General features: G+C 44.1%; 1 protein-coding gene across 2 annotated transcripts in view; it reads right to left on the bottom strand.

The window, feature by feature from the left end:
* The window catches only part of LOC126547899 (follistatin-related protein 5-like), a 515627-nt gene that overhangs the window by 17583 nt on the left and 474619 nt on the right, over positions 1 to 23425 (bottom strand). For both annotated transcript variants that reach the window (XM_055063208.1, XM_050195938.2), the window contains exons 12-14: positions 17235 to 17420; positions 7594 to 7774; positions 5431 to 5637 (exon numbers count right to left, since the gene is read on the bottom strand). In XM_055063208.1, the coding sequence (XP_054919183.1) occupies positions 5431 to 5637; positions 7594 to 7774; positions 17235 to 17420 (574 nt within the window). The remainder of the gene's footprint in view (positions 1 to 5430; positions 5638 to 7593; positions 7775 to 17234; positions 17421 to 23425) is intronic.

Raw genomic sequence — 23425 nt, 5'->3', positions numbered from 1 at the left:
TTGTCAGGTCAAAACTAGAATTTGCATCGCCTATTTGGAATCCTCATCAGGCATACCTAATTAATAATCTTGAATCTGTACAAAATCGCGCCGCTCGTTTCATCCACTCGTCATATTCCTTTGACATCAGCGTTTCCTCCTTAAAAACTGCATCCGCATTATCCCCCTTATCGCTCCGTCGTCGCATTGCCAGCCTATCTTTATTTCACAAATTCTTTCATAGCCCTATGCGCATCGCACCTTATATCCTTCCTCCTACACGCATATCTCACCGCACCAGCCATCAGCTACAGGTTGCCCGTCCACGCTCACGCACTGTCACGTTTTTAAATTCTTTTTTTTCTTCGCACAGCTGCAGACTGGAACGGCCTTCCTAACGACGTTGCTGTCATTATGTGCCCATCCAAGTTCATCGAAAATGTAAAAAACTTCCTGTTATTGTGACTATGTATTTTTATTCTTGCCACCCCTTATGTAACGCTCCATTTATTGGAGCCTTTAAGGTAATAAAATGAAATGAAATGAAATGAATGAATTTGCGCATTGTGTTTAAGTATAAAAGTACCGCCAAACAAAAATTGGTTGTTAGTCTGCACTGAGGTATTCGACCGGCCTATTGGTGGTGATCCATGATGTTTGACAGCGCGAACGTAGACAAAGGAAGGCGAAAGAGGCGACAAACGAAGACAAGCGCTTGTTTTCGTTTGTCACCTCTTTCGCCGTCCTTTGTCTACGTTCACTCTGTCAAACGTCATGTTAGACTGCGCCCTTTTGTTGTCTTTCCTCGTCTCGTCATCTAGCACTCGTCCAAATAAGTTTCAACATCTTTGATTACGCCAGTCTCTGGGATCGGCTCATTTTACTCCTACACTGTCTCCGCGATCGGGAAAGTTTAGATTGCACCATCTTCGGGATTGGCCCATTTTATTATTACACTGTCTCCAGGGTTGGCTCACTTTACTCGGCAAGAACCGACCGACAGATAGCTAGAGGGAACCCTGAGGGTTATTAAACGAAATCTGCACTTTAAAAGGCTTCATAAGTGGCGTAATATTCCTGAGGATTTCCTTTCTGCCATTTTCCTGAAATCGAGAGCCATAGAATAAGAGAATGATGCTCCCAGATGCTGAATCAACATAGCCTCACAAGTTGGCACCAGGACTGCCACTCCTGGCCACTTGTGTAGATCCACAGTGACGTTCTGGCCAACTCGTCATTAAGCATATACTGGATGTCAATTTAACGCGAGACTTTTCATGTAAATTGCATGTCACTTAACTGTCTCTGAATGCTAACCGCATGCTCGAATGTTAGCGTCATAGAATATTTCATTATTATTATCTGTGTTTAAGGCGACGGCGTCTGTAGGTGGCATCGGGTACTTCTCTAGCATCATGACTGTGCACAAGACGATGGAAATGCTACAGTTAAATAAGAGTGTAAGAAATGTACAGACACAAGTTCTAAAGCTCCCCCCTCCCTCCCCCTCTCTCTCTCTCTCTCACACACACGCACACGCACACGCACACGCACACACACACACACACACACACACACACGCACGCACGCACGCACACATGCAGACAAAGGCACCGATGCTCCTGTAAAGGTACAAATGAGATACTTAGGGAATGCTACATTTCAAGCACTACACTTTGTCTCTTCTTGTCAATACTATGCGCTTGCACTTAAGTCCCTTGGAGTACTGAAATTTGAATACGCCTGTTCTATTCGGGATCCTACTTATCTGGCACTACTTTATACTTTCGAAGTTATATAAAAGTGAACGCATAATTTTTATATATTTAAACATATTTTCGGGCCACCAGCATTCGTTTGGGGAAGGATAATTCTTGTTTGGGTAACTTAGTGTCGCATGAGGAAAGTGCTGTCGTTTATGCTTGTTTCATGAGCTCTACGACAAAACCGAAGCTTTGAAAGACTAAATTTTGCGTCGAGATGTATTATTCATTCATGCACCTTGAATATGTCGTGTAAAGCCTGGCCTTGCCGTGTTTCTCCATAAAGCCTGCTGTTATCCTTTTATTTCCCAAACTGGAAAAGCTTGCAGCCACCTCGTCGTCCTCCTGCAAGAGGACATGTGTCCCTGTCTCTCCAACCCGTCTCAACAAAATCTACAGCCTTAACAAATGCGACAAATATCAATCCAAGAAACACAATCAAGGCGAGGACTTTTACAACCATATTGACTGTGTGTGCGAATAGTGATTTTTGAGACCGAATCGAATACGAATGGAATAATACCAGAAGCGAATCGAATCGAATATAGAATATTTTTCGAATAGTCTTGGAACAAGGAGCAGCCATTATCACACTTGATATAAAACTATGTTCACATCCTTGCATTCTTAAAGTTAGCAAGTTTCTGTAATTACACAGTACGCTAAGGAGCGTTGTTTATTAAAAGCACAAATGGAGCATTAGGAGCAAACAAGTAGTTTCTTCGCAAGCACAGGGCTCTTCAGAGAGTGCGAATGACCGCTGTAGATACGGCCTGTAAAGTATGGCAACCTAAGCGACGTACCGGGGGTGGGGGGCACCCTGTAAGTCTCCACCTAGTGGACATATACATTTCGTCTGCTGCGCAGTTGCGCACGCAGACAACGAAGTACGTCATTTTCTACCGTGTTCCAATGTGCAATCATGCTCTATGAACCACTTTTGTATGCCTCAGTATTCGCGTAACACTGACTTATACCGCTAGTCAAGTGTTCTCATGCAAAGCGCTTAAAATTGTGTGCTGTGCGAAATGAGAAAAACGCAACGCAACAACCTCCCTGCCTTTCCTACCCTTGTTTTCTCTCTCTCTCTCGTCTGCTGCTGAAGTTGTGATTGGCTGGTCTGGGTTACGTGTCCGAAGGAGACAGGCAGCCCCAGCCAATCAGCACTTCAGCAGCAGACTAAATGGACATTTGCACTAGGTGGACACTTACAGAATACCCCCCCCCCCCCCCCCCCCCCTGCTCCACTACGCAAGTCCTCATGTTTTGTGTAAATACTATGCCCGCGGGGGTGAAAATTTTCCCTACTTTTGCTCCAATTTTATGTCTACTTGAGCGCAGTTGACGTTCTGAAATATTCTAAAAGTATTGAGAAATATTCCCATTTACCAATAGTGACTATTCCATTCGAAGCCGAATCGAATAGGACACTATTCGATTCGTTATTCGAAAGTTTGAATATTCGCACATCCCTAATATTGAGCGTTCTGCGCTATTAAGTATATAGAAACAAAAGTCGGCGCAAGACACTATCGACTGTTCAGCGAGAATTCGTATCGATAGACGTTCCCTGTCCGTCAAACCAGGCAACAGCCGGAGGCGTTGAATGTGGAATAAATTTTCATTTTATTTCACTACCGCTTTGCGCCGCTTGTATCACTGACATTGCCGCTTTACTGTTGCTGTAAGGGTGCTGCTAGCGGCATGTTCTGGCATACCACAACTTTTTGTAACACATCGTAGCCCTTGCAATACTAAAACCAGGCACGTACCCAGGATTTTCTTTCGGGGGTGGGGGGGGGGGGGGGGGGGGGAGGGAGCAAATGCAAATGAGGAGGGGGGATTACCCTTACTAGTACAAACGTGAATAATGTCCACCGTTCGCCATAAAGGCGCGCAATCCCGCTAAGCACAATGAAATAAGGTGTCCCTCACAGGCACGCCTGTGAGATACACCTTATTTCATCTGTCTTTCGCGGGTTTACGTACCTTTATCGCGAACGGTGAGATACACCTCTCTTTTACTTGGCAAACAAGAAAACACATCAAATGGACTCGCACAGGAAAGAAACGCAGGAAGCACATTGCCAAGAACAACTAAACAAGCGAAAGTGTAAAATACATACTTCTGGTAGCGTTTTTTTTAATTATCTCTTGTAAAGAAAGATATATTTGCGGAACGATCACAGTTCTTTTGGATCCCTCGTTTACTGCTGCACCAAGTTAAATGCCCTAACCGACTAGTGTTGTTATTTGGGAATTTGCGTAACGATGCGTGGCCGCCAGTCCCGTACAGCCGGGTATAGCGCAGGACGCTGCGGTTACAGACGCACTGCGCCCACCCCGGAAGGTTACAGAAGCGTCCACATATCTACAGTAGAGATATACGTCGGGCGGCTTGACTTGTAACTGTAGAAGCGTGATTCAAAACATACGGAATCACTCTCTACATCCGGCGGCGTTTTCTCTACTTCCTGTTTAAATAAAAAAAGTTTTGATCCATAAATATTTTCACAAACAACACAAAAATGTTTGCTTTTCCTTCCTGTTTGGTTGTTGCCTTGGCTCTCTTCCTTAGTATATCGCTCAATTTCTTAACGCCTTGCGACTCTTGTTTCCTGTTGCCAATTTTGGACGAAAAGTGCTGTACAATTGAGGAAAAACCAGACGAGCTAACGGGTGACGTACATTCATATTGCTTATGGATTTAGCGGTTATTGCAGAGTATGTTGAAATTTTCAAATGTTTTGGGATGGCTGTGAAACGGAGATCGTTGAAGAGATGTCACTGGGGCCTTTCCAGCGGCAGCACCTTGAGATTTGGGAACAAACATCGTAATAATGAAAAAGGCGGAAACATGCCCCCATTTTTTAGTAATATCAATGTGTTTCAAGACCTCAGTTCAGTATCTATTCCCTTGACCCGATCAGCGATCGCTTTCACGCCTCGGCCATAATAGTGCTGTAACAGCAGCCCAGTGTTGACCGCCGAATAGCTGTCAAGTCTCACGATTTATTTGGCAGTGCTTTCGAAATGTGTGTGAGGAGTGGCGGCGTGGGCGGGGGGAGGGGTGCTCCCCCCCCTGAGTATGTGCCTGACTAAAACAAATAAATAAGTATCTTTTTCACAATTCTAGTCGCGCTGAACATCGATGTGCATAGAACAAAAGGTGCAAAGATGTCGCCATCAGAGCTGTGGTTTTCCGTGACGTCGCAGCAAGACAATGGTTGCAACAAGTGTGCAAGTCGCGCTAAACACTTCTTTGGCCATAGCATGTACGTGTAACGCTGTGCGACATTGCATCCGCTACACCACAAACATGTGATAGCGTTAACACGCTCACCCCATCGTGTACAGCCGGCGACGATTTAAACGCTCTAATGCTAGCACATATCGCTTTGCACACGTTCTGCACTCTGGTGAAGTACGAATGATACGAGAGGTGGTCAGTAAGATGACCTTGTGTCATCATACCTTTATTATCCTGACACTCTGCTATCTGAAAAGTTTCTCCGAAGGCCATCAGACGTCGCTGACTTTACCTAAGGCCATGCGCGTCAGAATAATCATTTGTTGGTTGCACGCAACAATGGTGTGGGCCACTTGGTGACATTCATGTCAAAGTGTTATTCGTTGTTCTGCCTAATTTGTGCGGGTTTTAATGTACGCAGGGTAAGCACGCTGTTACCTTGCTCGGTGACCTCCTGAGCTACTATGACGACGCTGTTGTTGGCACTCTGCAGCGTGATAACGTGCCGCGAGTCGGGTGAGACGCGCGGACGGCCGAAGAGGTTGGTCTTGTGCGAAAGCACCGTGTCGGTCAGGTAGTCGAGCAGGATCTGGCCCATGGGCCGCTGAGTGATGGGTTCCAGGCACTCCAGGATCACGAAGCCCCCTGCACCAGAGTCGGTACATCGCGTCATCTATCATGCACAACGGCGAAGGCGACAGTAAAGAACTGTTGCTGCTTTCAGGATGCTTCATATAGCACGGACGCACTGCATTCATTGCTTCGTTCGGCGCTTATATTTTTCATCATTTCGTGGCCATGTGATTTCGGGGAAATCAGAGGTGGATGTCGCAAATGGAAAACTTGACCTATTCTCGAATTCCGTGCGTGCGCAGGAAGAATCACTGTTGAACTTTCACAGCTCACCATACGCTTTATTTACTGAAGTGTATAAGTAGGTAAAGTTTACAGCAAAGTGACCGTGGATTCGATGTGGGTATCCTGACGCCAGATTTGTGCAGATAGACTGCCATGGCCTTGCTCACACTGTGTTCATGAAAGTATTGCGTGCTAACTCAAAGTGTGCATAGTATGCATTGCTTCTAAAAAAAATTATGAAAGTGGACATGTTTTTATCATCTGAAGCGCACGTTAAGCTATCGAAAATTGCGTCTCCTGAAATGTAAGAGGTATTAGAGACACGGTTAAAAGGAATTCACTCACTAACTTGCACCGCTGTTATAATACCATAAATATGGTGCTATATAGGTATACTATGCCAAAAATACTCGTACTTTATCGCGTTTGTTATAGCAGACGGAATAAATGCACGGCACTCCAAGCATCTCCAAGTATCTCCAAGCGACGGCAAACAACATCACCTTCATTCGGTCCAGCTACGTGGAATTTGCATATATTTAAAGTTTGGCTCAAGTCACGTGAAACGCCCTGCATTTCGTTCCAACGCCGCTTTACTGCGCCTCTTACGGCTAAGCGTCACTTTTACCAACGCCTATTGCTTTCTTATCTGTATGAGAGACAATGCTTCGGGCAATTTTGTAGTGGCGACGAGACCATAGAACGCATTCTCTGTTGTATACTGCCCTCCTTTTCATGAACGAAATGCCTGCAGTGTGATGCCTTCCTTGCGCCTTAACCGGATCTGACAACAGGGTGCCTAGAGAAAAGAAGTCGAAGGAAAACACGGGCAAGTCGGGAGATGGAAATTCAAGATGATGAGCAAAACCAGAACAAGGTAAAAAGCGGGAGCCAATCCTTCGACAAGTGGACCTGTCTTTTTCAAGGCGACATATGCTTTCCTCGGCACAGTAAATAATTCTATACCCTCGCCGCTAACGCACCCTCTGAGGTTGCCTCGCCCACCAGCCTTAACCCCTCTTCCCGGTAGAAGAATTCCACCTATATATACTATGCCGAGGAAAGCATATGTCACCTTGAAAAAGACACGTCCAGTTGTGGAAGCGTTGGCTCCCGCTTTCACCTTGTTCTCGTTTTGGTCATCGTATAGAAAAGAAGGCATTGTAACCCTAGATTCAATTGCCATAATCAGAGAAAGTGGCTAGTGCCACCTCCTTTGAATGCACATTGAGCACTGTAGTGTGAGCGCCCACATAACCTCATACCCTCCCCCCATTCCAGTTTTCTTTTATTCACCCTTTCCCCTCGCCAAGTGTAAAGTAGCAAACTGAGTGCTACATGATTAGCCTCCATGCTTCTCGCTCTCTGAGTCCGCATATATTTTGAATGGTGAAATCAGGATTAGTTATGAACTAAACTTGTGCCCCAGAATTCGCCCATTCGTTTCTTCTCTAACGCCAGCCGTAGTGTAAAGGCCGCAGGGTTTCAATAACCTACGCATGTATAGAGCGCCAGCCGTCGGACAGCTCCACGGGACGCGCAGACCGTAATTTAAAATCCGGTCATAGGGCATTGTAATGGAGATTTTACAACGAACATAAAAAAATCCCAAACAGGTAAGTTGACATCGCGTTACATGCAGAAAAGCTAAGAGGGCACAGCTACAGGGGTTCAGTTTGCCGCAACGCATATGCCAGTGCGGCTTTAAATGTAACGCAAGTAGTAGCAGTCACGCGCCCGTACCCAGGGAGGCAAAGTCGGCGCTTGCTGGGGCACAGTTGTAGGGCGTCAGATCGACGGTCTTGATGTACTTCATGGCCCGCAGGTCCATCTTGTACATGCCGCGCTGGTTGGTGTGGACTACGTAGCCGTATTTCCAAGGATAACCGAGGTCCTGCGCCGGCGGGATGAACAGCCCGCTCACCTGTGCCGAAGAAGGCAACACCCGATTCGGTCAGAGCAGGGCGCGTACGAATTGCTCGCATGAACTAATAACCAATGACAGGCGTTGCGGCCCTATTACTTTAAAAATAAAATTGCTCCTTATGTCACTGAACCTGCACTCAGGTTGTAGTAATCAACGTTGAGCACACTAAACTTTATAGAGCCTAAACGCATGAAGCTCTCTTGAATGCTGAATAGCTAAATTATAACCATCCAAATGTAGGTGTCTCTTTCATTTCTTATCATATAAGACTCTCGGAGTACAATGCGAAACCTGTCGCTAAACTTAGGTTTCCAGTTAACGTTGCAGTTTTTCGATCTCCTAATGTTAGCCTGTGCAGGAGGGTAGTTTTACGCAACACTGCATCCACTTGTTGCTAGCCCGAATATGCCTGTGAACGGCAGGCACTGTCTTCTTCATTAGTGCTAATTCGCAACGTGGTATTTACTGAAGTCGTCTTACTCAGCCCTCGGACAGTGCAGAAAAAAGTCTGTTGAAACTCCTTGATTAATTTTCTTTCAACAATATCGTTACAATAATCAACAACGAACTGTAATATCTGTCAAACGTTCCCAGAGCTGTGGTGTCACGGAGAGTTCCTTTAGGAGTTCATACGTGGAATTTCGGCCGGTTTTTCACACCGACGTATAGTAGAAATCCAAACACGAAGAAATGGGGCCCGCACTTAAGGAAATGTTCTTACGCTAAAGCAGTACTAAGAGCAGATGACAGCCAATCGCGATGTTGGACATATTATTAGTCAAGGTGACCGGCCAATGACGAACAGCACACACCAACAACAAGTATTGTGAATTCAGTGCCAGTACTGGAAAACTCTTACATTCGTCGGCTCTTTGCGTCTGGTCTGACCTGGAGCGTGAAATAGTACCAACTAGTCCCATCCCAGTGTTTGATAAGCCCTACCACGTTTACACCGTTTTCCGGAACAGTATAACTCTAGCATTTACAAATGGCCCGGAGTGGAAAATTTTCCTCTATTCCACTGAGTGAGGTACAGCGCCTCTCCACCACCTAAGTAGCCACTCAGATTCTAGGAGGTTACTCGGCGATTTTTACAATAAGAAGCCGCTTGACAGACATGACAGATCGATGGACAAGTGCCATGTAGCAGGTGCTGAAAGGGCATGATTAATTACAACTACCGAACCGTCGAGGGGTGCCCCGAACCTCAGTGACTGCTTCAGTAGATAGGCGGCGCTGCTCTGGTTATCATGTACAATGATTGGAAAGAAAACGTGGCTGGGCGTAACGTATTTATGGACCGGAAGTAATTGCAGAGAGAAGAATCAAGAGTTAGTGCAATGTCTAAGTGCCGATATTAACGGTTTCCGGAATGGTGCCGAAATTATCCTATTAGGTGACATGGATGCCCACATACAGGTTCTAGATGGCTATACCGGCAACAACGGGAAGTCAATGCTAGACCTTTGTGAGTAACATAACCTCCATTATCCTGAACACAGGACCTAAGTGTGACGGGCTGACCACGTGAGAAATGGGCAACCGGCAATCGACCATTGATTACTGCCTTATGGCAGAAGGAATTCATGATAAGTTGAGAGAAATGGTAGTTGACGAGGAAGGGCATAGCAGCATAGGGAATGACCATAAACGCATGATTTTGAAAATGGGATATGTAGTTGGCAAAGAGAGCAAGGACCACAAAATGGCCAGTCCAAATTTGAACACTGAACAAATAACAAATATAGTCACAAGCGTCGAGGAAGAACTTGGTAAATGGACAAGCAAAGAGTGGGAATATAGTGAGCTTCTAGTGTAATAACGACAGAAATACGGAAAGAGAAGCAACATGCTCGTTGGAAAGTAAAAAAGAAACAGAAACGCTGGTGGAACAGGGAGATGCGAGGAGCGATCGCCGAACAATACAAAGCCTCCCGAGAGCACAGGCACGCAAAAAAGCGCAGTTGCCGCAGGATGAAGTGGCCGGAAAATGGAAAATATACTGCGAAAAAGAAAATCTATGGTTCAAATACTGGTTCAAGCAAAGATAAAAGGTGAAAGTGAACGTTCGTTGTCAGAAATAAGTGTGAAAAAGAAGGCCGCATCTATAATATTTTAGAACCACATAAAATTATTAGACAGGAAGTATGAAACAATACAACATATCCTAGACGAAGATGGAAGCAAACTGTAAGGGGACGCGGCATTAAATTACATCCGAAAAATAACAGCCGAATCTTTCCAAGGCAATGACGAGGTTGTATTTGAAGAAAAAAAGAGTATGAAAGAGAACCAGACGGAAAAAGAGCTGGTGCTGACAAATTTCAACTGGAAGAAAGCCGAAGAGAAAATTCCGAAGCGCACAGAAACAGGGCTAGACGATGTTCCCGTTAGGCTGATTAATGAACTAGGTCCAAGAAGTAAGGAAGCTTTGTTGAAAGCAGCAGAATAAAGTTTAAGAGATAGACGAATACCAGACAGTTAGCAACAAAGTAGAATGAATTTAATTTATATAGGTAAGGGGGAGAAAGAATTCACTCATATAGACCGTTGAGCATTACATCGATAATATACAGGTTAGCAATGCAGGCAGTTAAAATAAAACTGCAAGCATGTGCAGAGAATAATAGCATTTTGGGAGAACTTCAGAATCAATTCAGAATCAATTCAGAATAGGTAAGCGTCTGGATGATAACTTATTTGGTCTTATTCAGTGTATTGAAATATCCCGAGTAGAAAGGAGACCGCTATATGTGACCTTTTCAGACATTACAGGAGCGCATGACAACGTAGACTGCAACATTTTGTGGGATAGTCTGGAAGAGAAAGGCTTGGGCGGCGATAGTATACAGCTTTTGAGAGATATTTACCTAGAAAATACCGTTTGCGTTGAATGGGAAGGGATGAAGAGCAAGGCGAAAGTTGATATCAACAAGGGGCTGAGGCAGGGGTGCCCTTGATCCCCGCTGCTGTTTATGATGTACATGGTAAGGATAGAAAGGCTGTTATAGGAAAGTAATATTGGGTTTAATCTCCCATACAAAGAGGCAGGTACAGCAGTAGAGCAGCAGCTTCCAGCTTTGTTTTATGCGAATGATATTGTGCTGCTAGCTAACAAGAAAAGTAATATGCAACGTCTGGCTAATATCTGTGGACAGAAAGGCGAGAATTTAAGTCTGAAATTTAGCGTTAAATATAAGGTGTTATGGGATTCAATGAAAACAGTGAACATACAGTGTCTATTCAGGGCCAGGAAATACCTCGGGTAAAAGAATATTTATTTATGCATAAACGAAGGCAATAGATATATGGAAACACAGAAAAAAACAATAACAGCAAAGGGGAAGAGAAATGTGGCCATAATGAAACACAGAGCGATATGGGGATGCAATAGGTACGAGGTGCTCCGGGGTATGTGGAAAGGTGTAATGGCTTTAGGACTTATTTTTGGAAATGCAGTTATTTGCTTGAAATCAGGGGAACAATCAGGACTCGATAGCAACCAAAGGTCAGTGGGACGCCTCGCATTGGGCGCTCACGGGAAGACTACGAATGAAGCTGTGCAGGGTGATATGGGCTGGACAAGTTTTGAAGTGAGGGAAGCTGTCAGTAAAATTGATGATAAAGAACGACTGAGGGGAATATGGAAGAACGTAAATGGGCCGGGAGAGTTTTCCGGTATTTGTACAGGAAAACCATTGATTTACAATGGAGGAAAAGAACTAGGAACCTTACCAGCAAGTATGCGACCTGTATGGTGAGCAACATGGCAACAAAGAACGTCAAGCGGAAAGACAGAGAGGCTCAGATAATCTCATGGGTGGCGGCAATGAAAACAAAAAAACCTGCCATGAGTAACTACTTAAGAGTAAAAAAAAAACGAAATCAAGAAAGAAACAATTTATGATAACTCAAAGGGAAGCTTATTACTTTTCGAAGCGAGATCGGGATGCTTTAGAACATGCACCTATGAAGCGAGATATAAGAAGAAAGAAGAAGCATGTGCTTGGCTGTGGTAAAGGTAGGGAAACGATGGAGCATATCTTATTAGAATGTGAAGACGTCTACCCAGCGGTCGATTTAGGAACCACTGGCCTCCTTGAAGCCCTTGAGTTCAGCGGGTGCAGTGGTAAAGCAAACATGTCCGCAATAGGCATTAGTAAGAGGCGATTGGAGGATTGGTGGAAGAAAAGTAGGGAAACGACAAAAGATGGAGACGTACAAAAGCACAGTTCGCAATAGGGGATCAGAAAATTCGGGCGTAGTAGTTCAGTGTTTTTTTTTTTCATTGTTTAACCTAGGTAGGACGTTTAGGCAGTATAATAGCAAGAGCTTGGTGGCGCAACCCACCGCCCCGTTCCAAAGGGGACGCTCATAACATACATACATACATACATACATACATACATACATACATACATACATACATACATACATACATACATACATACATCAATCCATCTATCCATCCATCCATCCATCCATCCATCCATCCATCCATCCATCCATCCGTCCGTCCATCCATCCATCCATCCATCCATCCATCCATCCATCCATCGATCCATCGATCCATCAAAATGTAATGAAGTGATCGAAATTCACCAAGGACTGAAGAAAGGATGTCCTCTGTCTCGATTGTTGTTCACGCCTTATGTTAAGGGCATAGAAAGACGACTAGAAAACAGTGGCTTAAGGTCTGGTTTATCATCATCATCATCATCATCATCATCATCATCATCATCATCATCATCATCAGCCTAGTTACGCCCACTGCAGGGCAAAGGCCTCTCCCATACTTCTCCAACTACCCCGGTCATGTACAAATTGTGGCCATGTTGTCCCTGCAAACGTCTTAATGTCATCCGCCCACCTAACTTTCTGCCGCCCCCTACTACGCTTCCCTTCCCTTGGAATCCAGTCCGTAACCCTTAATGACTATCGGTTATCTTCCCTCCTCATTACATGTCCGGCCCATGCCCATTTCTTTTTCTTGATTTTAACTAAGATGTCATTTACCCGCGTTTGTTCCCTCACCCAATCTGCTCTTTTCTTATCCCTTAACGTTACACCTATCATTCTTCTTTCCATGGCTCGTTGCGTCGTCCTCAATTTCAGCAGAACCCTTTTCGTAAGCCTCCAGGTTTCTGCCCCGTAGGTGAGTACTGGTAAGACACAGCTGTTATACACTTTCCTCTTGAGGGATAGTGGCAACCTGCTGTTCATGATTTGAGAATGCCTGCCAAACGCACCCAAGGCCATTCTTATTCTTCTGGTTATTTCAGTCTCATGATCCGGATCCGTGGTCACTACCTGCCCTAAGTAGATGTATTCCCTTACCACTTCCAGTGCCTCGCTGCCAATCGTAAACTGCTGTTCTCTTCCGAGACTGTTAAACATTACTTTAGTTTTCTGTAGATTAATTTTCAGACCCACCCTTCTGCTTTGCCTCTCCAGGTCAGTGAGCATGCATTGCAATTGGTCTCCTGAGTTACTAAGCAAGGCAATATCATCAGCGAATCGCAAGTTGCTAAGGTAATCTCCATCAACTTTTATCCCCAATTCTTCCCACTCCAGGTCTCTGAATACCTCCTGTAAACATGCTGTGAATAGCATTGGAGATATCGTATCTCCCTGCCTAACGCCTTTCTTTATTGGGATTTTGTTGCTTTCTTTGTGGAGGATTACGGTGGCTGTGGAACTGCTATAGATAGTTTCCAGTATCTTTACATATGGCTCATCTACACCCTGATTCCGTAGTGCCTTCATGACTGCTGAGGTTTCGACTGAATCAAATGCTTTTTCGTAATCAATGAAGGCTATATATAAGGGTTGGTTATATTCCGCACATTTCTCTATCACCTGATTGATAGTGTGAATATGGTCTATTGTTGAGTAGCCTTTACGGAATCCTGCCTGGTCCTTTGGTTGACAGAAGTCTAAGGTATTCCTGATTCTATTTGCGATTACCTTAGTAAATACTTTGTAGGCAACGGACAGTAAGCTGATCGGTCTATAATTTTTCAAGTTTTTGGCGTCCCCTTTCTTATGGATTAGGATTATGTTAGCGTTCTTCCAAGATTCCGGTACGTTCGAGGTCATGAGGCATTGTGTATATAGGGCGGCCAACCTTTCTAGGACAGTGTTCCCACCATCCTTCAACAAATCTGCTGTTACCTGATCCTCCCCAGCTGCCTTCCCCTTTGCATAGCTCCCAAGGCGTTCTTTACCTCTTCCGGTGTTACTTGTGGGATTTCAAGTTCCTCTAGACTATTCTCTCTCACCTTATCATCGTGGGTGTTACTGGTACTGTATAAATCTCTATAAAACTCTTCAGCCACTTGAACTATCTCATCCATATTAGTAACGATATTTCCGGCTTTGTCTCTTAACGCACACATCTGATTCTTGCCTATTCCTAGTTTCTTCTTTACTGCTTTTAGGCTTCCTCCGTTCCTGAGAGCCTGTTCAATTCTATCCATATTATAGTTCCTTATGTCCGCTGTCTTACGCTTGTTGATTAACTTAGAAAGTTCTGCCAGTTCTATTCTAGCTGTAGGGTTAGAGGCTTTCATACATTGGCGTTTCTTGATCAGATCTTTCGTCTCCTGCGATAGCTTACTGGTTTCCTGTTTAACGGCGTTACCACCGACTTCTATTGCGCACTCCTTAATGATGCCCATAAGATTGTCGTTCATTGCTTCAACACTATGGTCCTCTTCCTGGGTTAAAGCCGAATACCTGTTCTGTAGCTTGATCCGGAATTCCTCTAGTTTCCCTCTTACCGCTAACTCATTGATTGGTTTCTTATGTACCAGTTTCTTCCGTTTCCTCCTCAAGTCAAGGCTAATTCGAGTTCTTACCATCCTATGGTCACTGCAGCGCACCTTGCCGAGCACGTCTACATCTTGTATGATGCCAGGGTTCGCGCAGAGCATAAAGTCGATTTCATTTCTAGTCTCACCATTCGGGCTCCTCCACGTCCACTTTCGGCTAACCCGCTTGCGGAAAAAGGTATTCATTATCCGCATATTATTCTGTTCTGCAAACTCTACTAATAACTCTCCTCTGCTATTCCTAGAGCCTATGCCATATTCCCCCACTGACTTGTCTCCGGCCTGCTTCTTGCCTACCCTGGCATTGAAATCGCCCATCAGTATACTGTATTTTGTTTTTACTTTACCCATCGCCGATTCCACGTCTTCATAGAAGCTTTCGACTTCCTGGTCATCATGACTAGATGTAGGGGCGTAGACCTGTACAACCTTCATTTTGTACCTCTTATTAAGTTTCACAACAAGACATGCCACCCTCTCGTTAATGCTATAGAATTCCTGTATGTTACCAGCTATGTTCTTATTAATCAGGAATCCGACTCCTAGTTCTCGTCTCTCTGCTAAGCCCCGGTAGCACAGGATGTGCCCGCTTTTTAGCACTGTATATGCTTCTTTTGGCCTCCTAACTTCACTGAGCCCTATTATATCCCATTTACTGCCCTCTAATTCCTCCAATAGCACTGCTAGACTCGCCTCACTAGATAACGTTCTAGCGTTAAACGTTGCCAGGTTCATATTCCAATGGCGGCCTGTCCGGATTTGGCCTGTCCGGATTGTCTGTCCAGATTGTCTGTCTGGTTTATAATACATGCGTAATAGTCAAACTGTGCAACAGAAGGTACGCGGACTGACGTATGCGGACGACATAATGCTACTAGCGAACAACGCAAGAGATTTACAGACACTTGCGAATACGTGTGGCAACGCATCGACAAATCTAGGCCTTAAGCGTAGCACAGAGAAATCGGAAGTTATGATCATCAATGAAGTGACGAATAATTACGTGGTGTAAATTCAGCAGCAAGTCATACCCATAGTCAAGCATTATAAATACATCGATGTATACATAAACGAAGGAGACTAACTCAAGCACCCACCAAGATAATCTGAAAATAAAGCGGAAGCGGAATGCCGCAATAATGAAACTTAGAGCACTTTGAAGCCATAATAAATATGAGGTGGCGCGTGGAATCTGGAAAGGAGTAATGGGGCCAACGCTAACGTTCACGAATGTCATTGTGTGCTTAAAATCCGATATATTGTTGGGGCTGGAAGTTAACCAAAGACAGGTAGGCCGGTATGGCTTTCGGCGCCCGCAGCAAAGCCCTGAATGAGGCAGTGCGGGGTGACATGGGTTGGGCCTTGTTTGAAGTCACCGACGCGCAGAGCAACATTAGTTCTGAACAAAGACTAAGGAACATGGATCAAAATAAATGGGCGGTTAAAGTGCGCAAGTATCCGTACCTGAAAAGCGTGGACACAGAATGGAGGAAAAGGTCAAGAAAGTTGTCAACCATGCACAGGGTAATTGCAAGTGTAAATAGACAACCAGGAGTTATCAGAAAGAAAGTGAGAGAAACAGAGACAGTGAATTGGATGGAAGGAATGGAAACAAAAAATATCATGGAGATTCACGAGAATCTGAAGAAAGAAATTAGAACGGAAACGCTGTATGATAACACGAAGAAAAGTGTCTTGCTATTTGAGGCTCGAGCTGGTTGCCTAAGGACAAAAGACATAACGGAGCAAATATCCGCAACTAGATGAGGCATGTGTACGCTGCAGCGAAAATCCGGAGACCACTCAGCACATCCCAATGGAATGCGAAGTGATTTACCAAGTGAGACCCGTAGATAACGTACACCTTCCGGCAGCGCTAGAGACGTTTAGAGTATTGGTGGAAGAAAAGCAGAGAAGAAATTGATAGGACCGGATCTGTTACGGGCATAAGTAACTATACAAGATAGACATAAAAGTTTTTAAGGAGGACACAAAAACTAATGGGACATAGACAAGATACCACAGTACTAAATATCTGTAGATTACTTGATTAGCTCAAGCAGGCGAGGTGACTATTTGTCGCGACCGCATTTCTAAGGGAATAATAATAATAATAATAATAATAATAATAATAATAATAACAATAATAATAATAATAATAATAATAAAAATAGGGAGGCTCTACTTGGCGGTAGAGACGTATGTTGCTGTGCTTGTTCTCAAAGATGGAGAAATGTATTTGCGAAGTCGATGAAGGAAGTTCAGGTCGATACGAGTTGGTGAATACAATTTTAAGAAAACCGTTTTGGAAATGCAGCATGACATTGAAATGCAAGACATCGCCCTTTCTATCTCTTTCAACGCACACGTACACACAAAGACACAGAGGCCGTTGTCATTGTGCATTTAGGGCTGAATTCACAAAGCTTTTCATTCGTAAGTGCAAGTCGCATTCGCTAATAATATGGTCAATATGCTGATTGGCTGGCATTTGCTCTTATAGACAGATTTAGCGTAAGCGCTTTCTTTGTGTGTGAATATGGGCCCTGAACCTTTTGTGAACCTGCGACACTGTGCGCTGCCTACATTTCAGCACACGTGCAGCACTGCGTGGTGCTTGTTACCAGGTCAAAATGTCCATCGACTGGCTCTGGGTGCACGGTGTGATGCTTCTTCTTCTGGCTGGCGTCGCGAATGATCTGGATGGTCTTGGTGCCACGGTCCACGGGGCCTCGCCAGCAAAGAACCCACACCTGGTCCAGATGTGGCACGTAGTGAAGGTCCACGGGGAACTTGTCCGTCACCACCACCTGCATGAGAACCAAGTGGTTGTTTGCAAATCTCCTATATCCAAAAGGAAGCCTATTTTCTTAATCCTAAGTATACAGACCAAGAGAGAAAAAGAAGGGTCGGGAAAGGCAAGGAGGTTAAGAAGAAGAGATTCCGGTTTGCTACCCTGTATTGGGGGAAGTGGAAGGGAAAAAAAGGGAGAAATAATAGTGGAGGGATAAGGATACAGACCAAAATGTAAACAAAAAATGTTTAGCGTTGCTTTCAAATATGACTTATAAAAGCAGTTTTGTTTAACTACTATAGTTACGAGCAACTACAACATTATTCATCTGCCGTTTATTTCTACACTAGAAAAGTATTTGACCAAAGGCTGCTAAAGAGTTTGTTGTAACTTTTAATCACAGCGACTGTTGAGGCTAGTTTTACTGGCACTTTAACATGACTTTCACGCGTATTTGTTACGACTTGTCAGTTGGAAAACGCTCGTGACCCATAAAATACGTTTCATGAATGGTTTTGCTCTGTCTTCCAGCTAAAACGTAACAGTGCAAGCTTGCTTCCCTGGCAACTCCTAGCAGGGTCTGCAGAACTGGACATAGTACATTTGATTGTGCATTCTCAAGAACATATCCTGCCAGATACCGATTTTAATCGACTCTTCAACGGCAGCATGCAGCAGAGGAAGATCATTTTAGCTTGTCATTTATAACACTTACGACAATCATCACTGCATTTTTACATCTTTTCCCCTTGTTGGAATGATCAAAGTGTTAATATACCATGTAGAATTTGGGGAGAGTGGTATATCGGAATAAGAAAAAGTAACGCTCGAGCAAGGTAATCGGGGAATGACTGATCTGAATGCTCTGTCATTAACATTGGGGCAACAAGGAAAGCCCTTGCCCAGAGCCATCGTTTCGACAAGGCGCTCGTCTTCGTCCCCACGGGCTGGACGATGTAGCGCTTGCACGGCATCCTGATGCGATGTTAAGTCCCGTCGGTGCTGTAGCAATCCTTCCGACAGAGGCTGGTCGCCCAACTGTTTAAGCACTACGGAGAGCATTGCTTCTGTACACTGTACTGCGGGCACTGGCACAGAACATGACGTATTGTTTCCGCGGCGCCGCTGCGGCCACATGCTTATGAGGAGCATGATTTTGTTTACTAGGGAAGAATGTTCAGACGGGTGATGTAATAAGCTCCAATTCTAAAATAAAGGAAGCTCATACACATTTAAGAAAAGTGAAGAAAACTGAAAAAAAAGTTCAGTCATGTAACATTAAGGTGCGGTGACATCACCTTTAGATAGGCCTATAGAAGTACCAACGCCGTGTGGCAAATCCTTCCCTGCCATTGAAGTGATCAACGGAACTAAAGCAAGGAATGTCGCTGGAACCAATGTTTCGACAAGGGTTTTGTCTTCGTCAGGGCAGCCCTGCAGTGGGCGCGAGGGCCGCCACTGGAATCACCGGCGCTGCAATCATTCTTACGTAAAAAGTTGTATCCCGTGACATCGCTTCGCCCATTGTCCCTTGTCGTTGAACAGTACTGACTGCCCTATTAAAACACACACACGAAAGAAAAGGTGCTCGGAGTCTACTAAATGCTATTTAGTGCGGTTATCATGGAAGACATCCAGCCAAGACTGGGATTTGTTATTGTTTTGGCTGGATCGTTCATTTAGGATATAGCAAACAGGGACTAGTCTATGCAAAAGTAAACTGGTCAGAAATTTTTTTAGGCAGCCTCAATGGGTTAAACATTCCTCCTCGAAATATTCATATCAGTAAACTTATTTTCAAAGATTGTTTAGCATTCAAGACACAACTAGGTTACAGTTTCTCATAACGTGTGCCGTAGCGAGAAAAAAAAAATTACTTGTTTTTCCATTCGAAGTGCAAATAAATACAGCCTTGACTACTACATAATTCAATGAGGAGATACAATTAAGTGAACTTCACAGCACGAAACAAAAATAGCGCCCAACTCACTTCGTAGTTTCACGCTTTTTTTGTTTTATTTATTTTGTTCCTTTCGGGCGTCAGCGACGCTTAAAATCGAATATTACAGCAAGGTTCCTCGTCTGTGTTATCGCGTACTGGGGTGAAGGCGAAAGATACACGATTAAGCGACGCAATATGCTTCTTATGCAGGCTAACAAAGGCGCGTGCTGATCCCGAAGGCCTTGCATTATATGGGTGGTAAAACTATGAAAAAAAAATCTGCTTCAGAGATTGCTTACTAACAAAATTGCTGGTAAGTTAAGTAAGGGAACTATAGTTTCCGCATAAAGTTATGCAGATAATAGAGCCGCATTTCATGACACGCAGACGGCCAAAGATAACAATCTGACTGAACCTAAAGATGCGATTGAGGCGAGTGCGCACATTGTCCGCGAGAAAGTAGAAAAATTAATAAAATAAAACATACCGATCAATACCGAACATTTAAGGCAAGATTCCTTCGTGTGTTCAGAATAACTGAAGGCCGTAGGTCTACGGTATGTCATTGTGCCACGCGCATAACTCGCTGCATTAGTTGCGTATATCTGGCTTCACGTGTTCGACTGTTGAACTTGGGAATGGAACTTGTTATTTCGCACATCAATAGGCGCGCTTTGAGATCTGCCACCAGGGTTTAACGGCTGTAGAGCTTCTGTAGAAGCTACCATGCTTTCTATTTCTGCGATAGTACGCAGAGAAAAATCTGGCTCAGATTAACACGAAGAAACTTCGGACATTTTACAGCGAAACTGTATACCTCTACCATCCAAGGAAATTTTCGTGTCGTTGTGATAAGCAAAAAGCTCCCCATACGTGGCCCGATCCCGAAGATAGTGCAATACCGGCCCGACCCGCGGCGGAGGTGAAGCAGGCGTTAAGGGGGCCCGCATACACAGCTTCGCTGGTCATCCTTCTTCACAGAGTGGAAGGGCACCGAGTTTTTTTCGTACAGAGTATAAAACCTTAAAAAATTAGAACAAACAAGAAACGCTGTTGCGTAAAACTACAACGAACCGAAATTGCGCGGCTGTACCACGAAAAACGAAGCACGTGACGGCGCTTAAGGAGACGCCCAGGCTTTAACTTTACACGTCACTCGGCGTTGGCGTCAGGCGGCGCCACGGTATGTCCTCGTCCCCAGTACTAAGCAAAAAAGCCTATACAGTAACTGTACATTATGGCGATGATGATAATGATGAGGGTGGAGGGGGGGTAATGATGATATGAGCATCGCCTTTGAAACGCGGCGGTGAAGCATGCCGCCAAGCTCGTTCTTTAAAGCTTTCTTGTGCATTTAAATCTTTAAATATTGTGATACACTGTATTCACAGTAGAAAGTTTGGTTGATTGCGTATTGTATCTTCCTTTATTACTACATACCTTCCAGCCATCTTTTACTAATCTCAACAGCTAGTTTAATTTATGTTTCCCCTGTAGACATTGCCCTTGAAACCTAATGCCTCGCACATTCTAAAGAATATTTTCAACGCTTTACGCACGATTTCCACACGCTATGCACGAGTCGTCGTCATCTCACCCCGCGTTCCCAAATACTCTGATCTAGCTTCTAACATATCGCGGCGTTCACACTGTCCTTTTAATTATCATAAAACTAGGGGTGTGCGAACATTCGATATTTCGAATATGAATCAAATAGAATTTGCTATTCGATTCGTATTAGATTCCAGAATTCACTATTCGGAATTGTCGAAATATTTCATTCTGGTATAATATAAGGGATAACGAAAAATATTGGAGTCTCGGCGGAGAAAGAACGAAGCAAGCCGGTACTGTTTTAACACTTCTACTAGACAGGGGCACCAGTTTCTCGTCTAAAGTACGGAGCAGTCAATTTTTGCACAACAGCTTCCTGTCATTCAATAAGGATGTCTCTCCTTCAGGCACTCAATGCACTTGTCTCGATTTAGGTAAAGCAATTTTTAGTTGGCTAATGTCCATCCCGGCCACATCTCTTGCAGCCAACATGCAGTGCTGTAGCACTGCATTGACCTCCTTGAAGGGATGCAACACTCTAGGCGCGTGTGTCGGTGTGCTGTTCTTTTCTTTCATTACTGTCAGATTGCCATGGTGCACCAGCGAAATTAAAATTGCTTATCATGTACGAGCTCCGCAGTTGAGTGTACGTCCTGCTGTACACGGCATTACATGCACGAACATATATATATATATATATATATATATATATATATATATATATATATATATATATATATATATATATATATATAGGGGGTTGGGGGTTTCTTCAAAGTTCAGCACGCAGGACCCGACGTAACTAATGCAGGAAAGAGACGACGAACCCTTTGGAAGACGTATTTACTTAAAGTTTTCGGCTGGAGGACCAGCCGAACACGTTAAGCAAATACGTCGTCCAAAAGGTTCGTCGTCTCTTTCCTGCATATATATATATATATATATATATATTCTGTATTCGATTCAATTCCCCAGCATATTGTTGGAAATAAACTGAACGGAACTGAACTGAACTGTAAATATTCGAAGGCCGGTTTTCCTGAATATTTGTATTTCATTGGATTCAGAAATTTTACTTAAACAATGCCACTGTAGAAAGCTTTTTTCCTGTGGATTTCACTTTTCCCTGTTCGATATTGTTCGATAGCCGGCTTCCTCCCCATTGCTCCTATCCAATACAGTGCTTTTGCAATTTTTTTTAATATCCAATTTAATATCCAACGCCATTAGAGAGTTTTAGAATAGGGGCCCCAAACGTTTTCGGGCCCCAAAGAAATAGCGTCGAAGCCACTGCGCATGCGCGAGACGCGAACTGCGTTTGGGTTTGAGCCCCAAAAGTTGCCCCAAAAGATTTGCGTACAGACTCTACACCCTGCGGGAGCATATACAGGGACACTACACCGCGCAGGCCTGGGACGCCATCTTCCGAGGCATAGTAAAGACGTGTCTGGCCAGCCATTACCTCCGAGATTGTCGGCACAGCGCAGTACACGTGGTGATTGTGCACCTTGCGCTGGATTTCCGACAGTTTCAGGTGTCATGAACCAGCTGCTGCTACAAACGCAACTTTTTTCACTGCAGGCAGTTGCTTCAAAATATGTTTACTCCTGTAGTGCAGGTAAGATGTCTGGTAAGATAAAAATAACGCTGATAAACATAACCTTGCTAGCGGTTCGTGTTCATTTATGAAAGTCATCATGATTCGCACTTGGTGGATCATTGTTTATTACTAGACGTAAGTTTTGAGTCAATGCCTTCAACAACCAGGAAAGAGGGACACAAAAGAAAGACACACTCAGTAAGTCCCGAGACAATGACTTGGCTAGGCATTTCCACTGCAATGCGCCTCTTCGCATGGCCTAGCAGTCCCAGTCATATAACCGAACGAAGAAACGTTCACAAAAATAATGCTCAATATCAGTGTTCACTTGAACGTCATTATGCGCTGCTCATTAACTGTTTTCACTTTGTAGCCCTCTAAGCGGTCAAATTCATCCTAAGAGGCTGTTGGGGTTATCGGTGGCATAGTAAAATTGGGATTCTCGGCCCGCTAGATGGATGGCAGAGTCAGGAACGACTCCGCTTAAGATGTACGCCTCGAAAACGACAATCAACATACAAGAGGGATACTAAGCAAGAGGGGGCTAGTTGGTATTCCATAACAAATGAACCTGAAGCTGTCATTACTGTTTTGTTCATTTGCCCTTCAAGTTTACTAGCTACAAGTACTGCCGAATTAAGAAATTTTGGGGCCCCGGCGCTAAATTTGTCTCGGAGCTCCAGTGATGATGATAATGATCTACCAGTCACGACAAAAATGACGATGACGACGATGACCACGGTGATTAATCAAGATGCCAAATATTTGAACTCTTACATTCAACTCTGCCAGGGCCTGCTGTTTTCAAATTTATTCTGAGCTAGAAGGTTACATGCCTATTGCATACATGCGAGTGCATCTTAACGCTTGTAACGTCTCAGCTTTAAATAGCCTGTTTTTTCGCTTCTGTAGGCTATCTAACGAT

This window comes from Dermacentor andersoni, chromosome 1, assembly GCF_023375885.2.
Source record: "Dermacentor andersoni chromosome 1, qqDerAnde1_hic_scaffold, whole genome shotgun sequence".
Lineage (NCBI taxonomy): Eukaryota > Metazoa > Arthropoda > Arachnida > Ixodida > Ixodidae > Dermacentor > Dermacentor andersoni.
The sequence above is the reverse complement of the archived record's forward strand: the minus strand, read 5'-3'. Positions and strand labels throughout refer to the sequence as shown.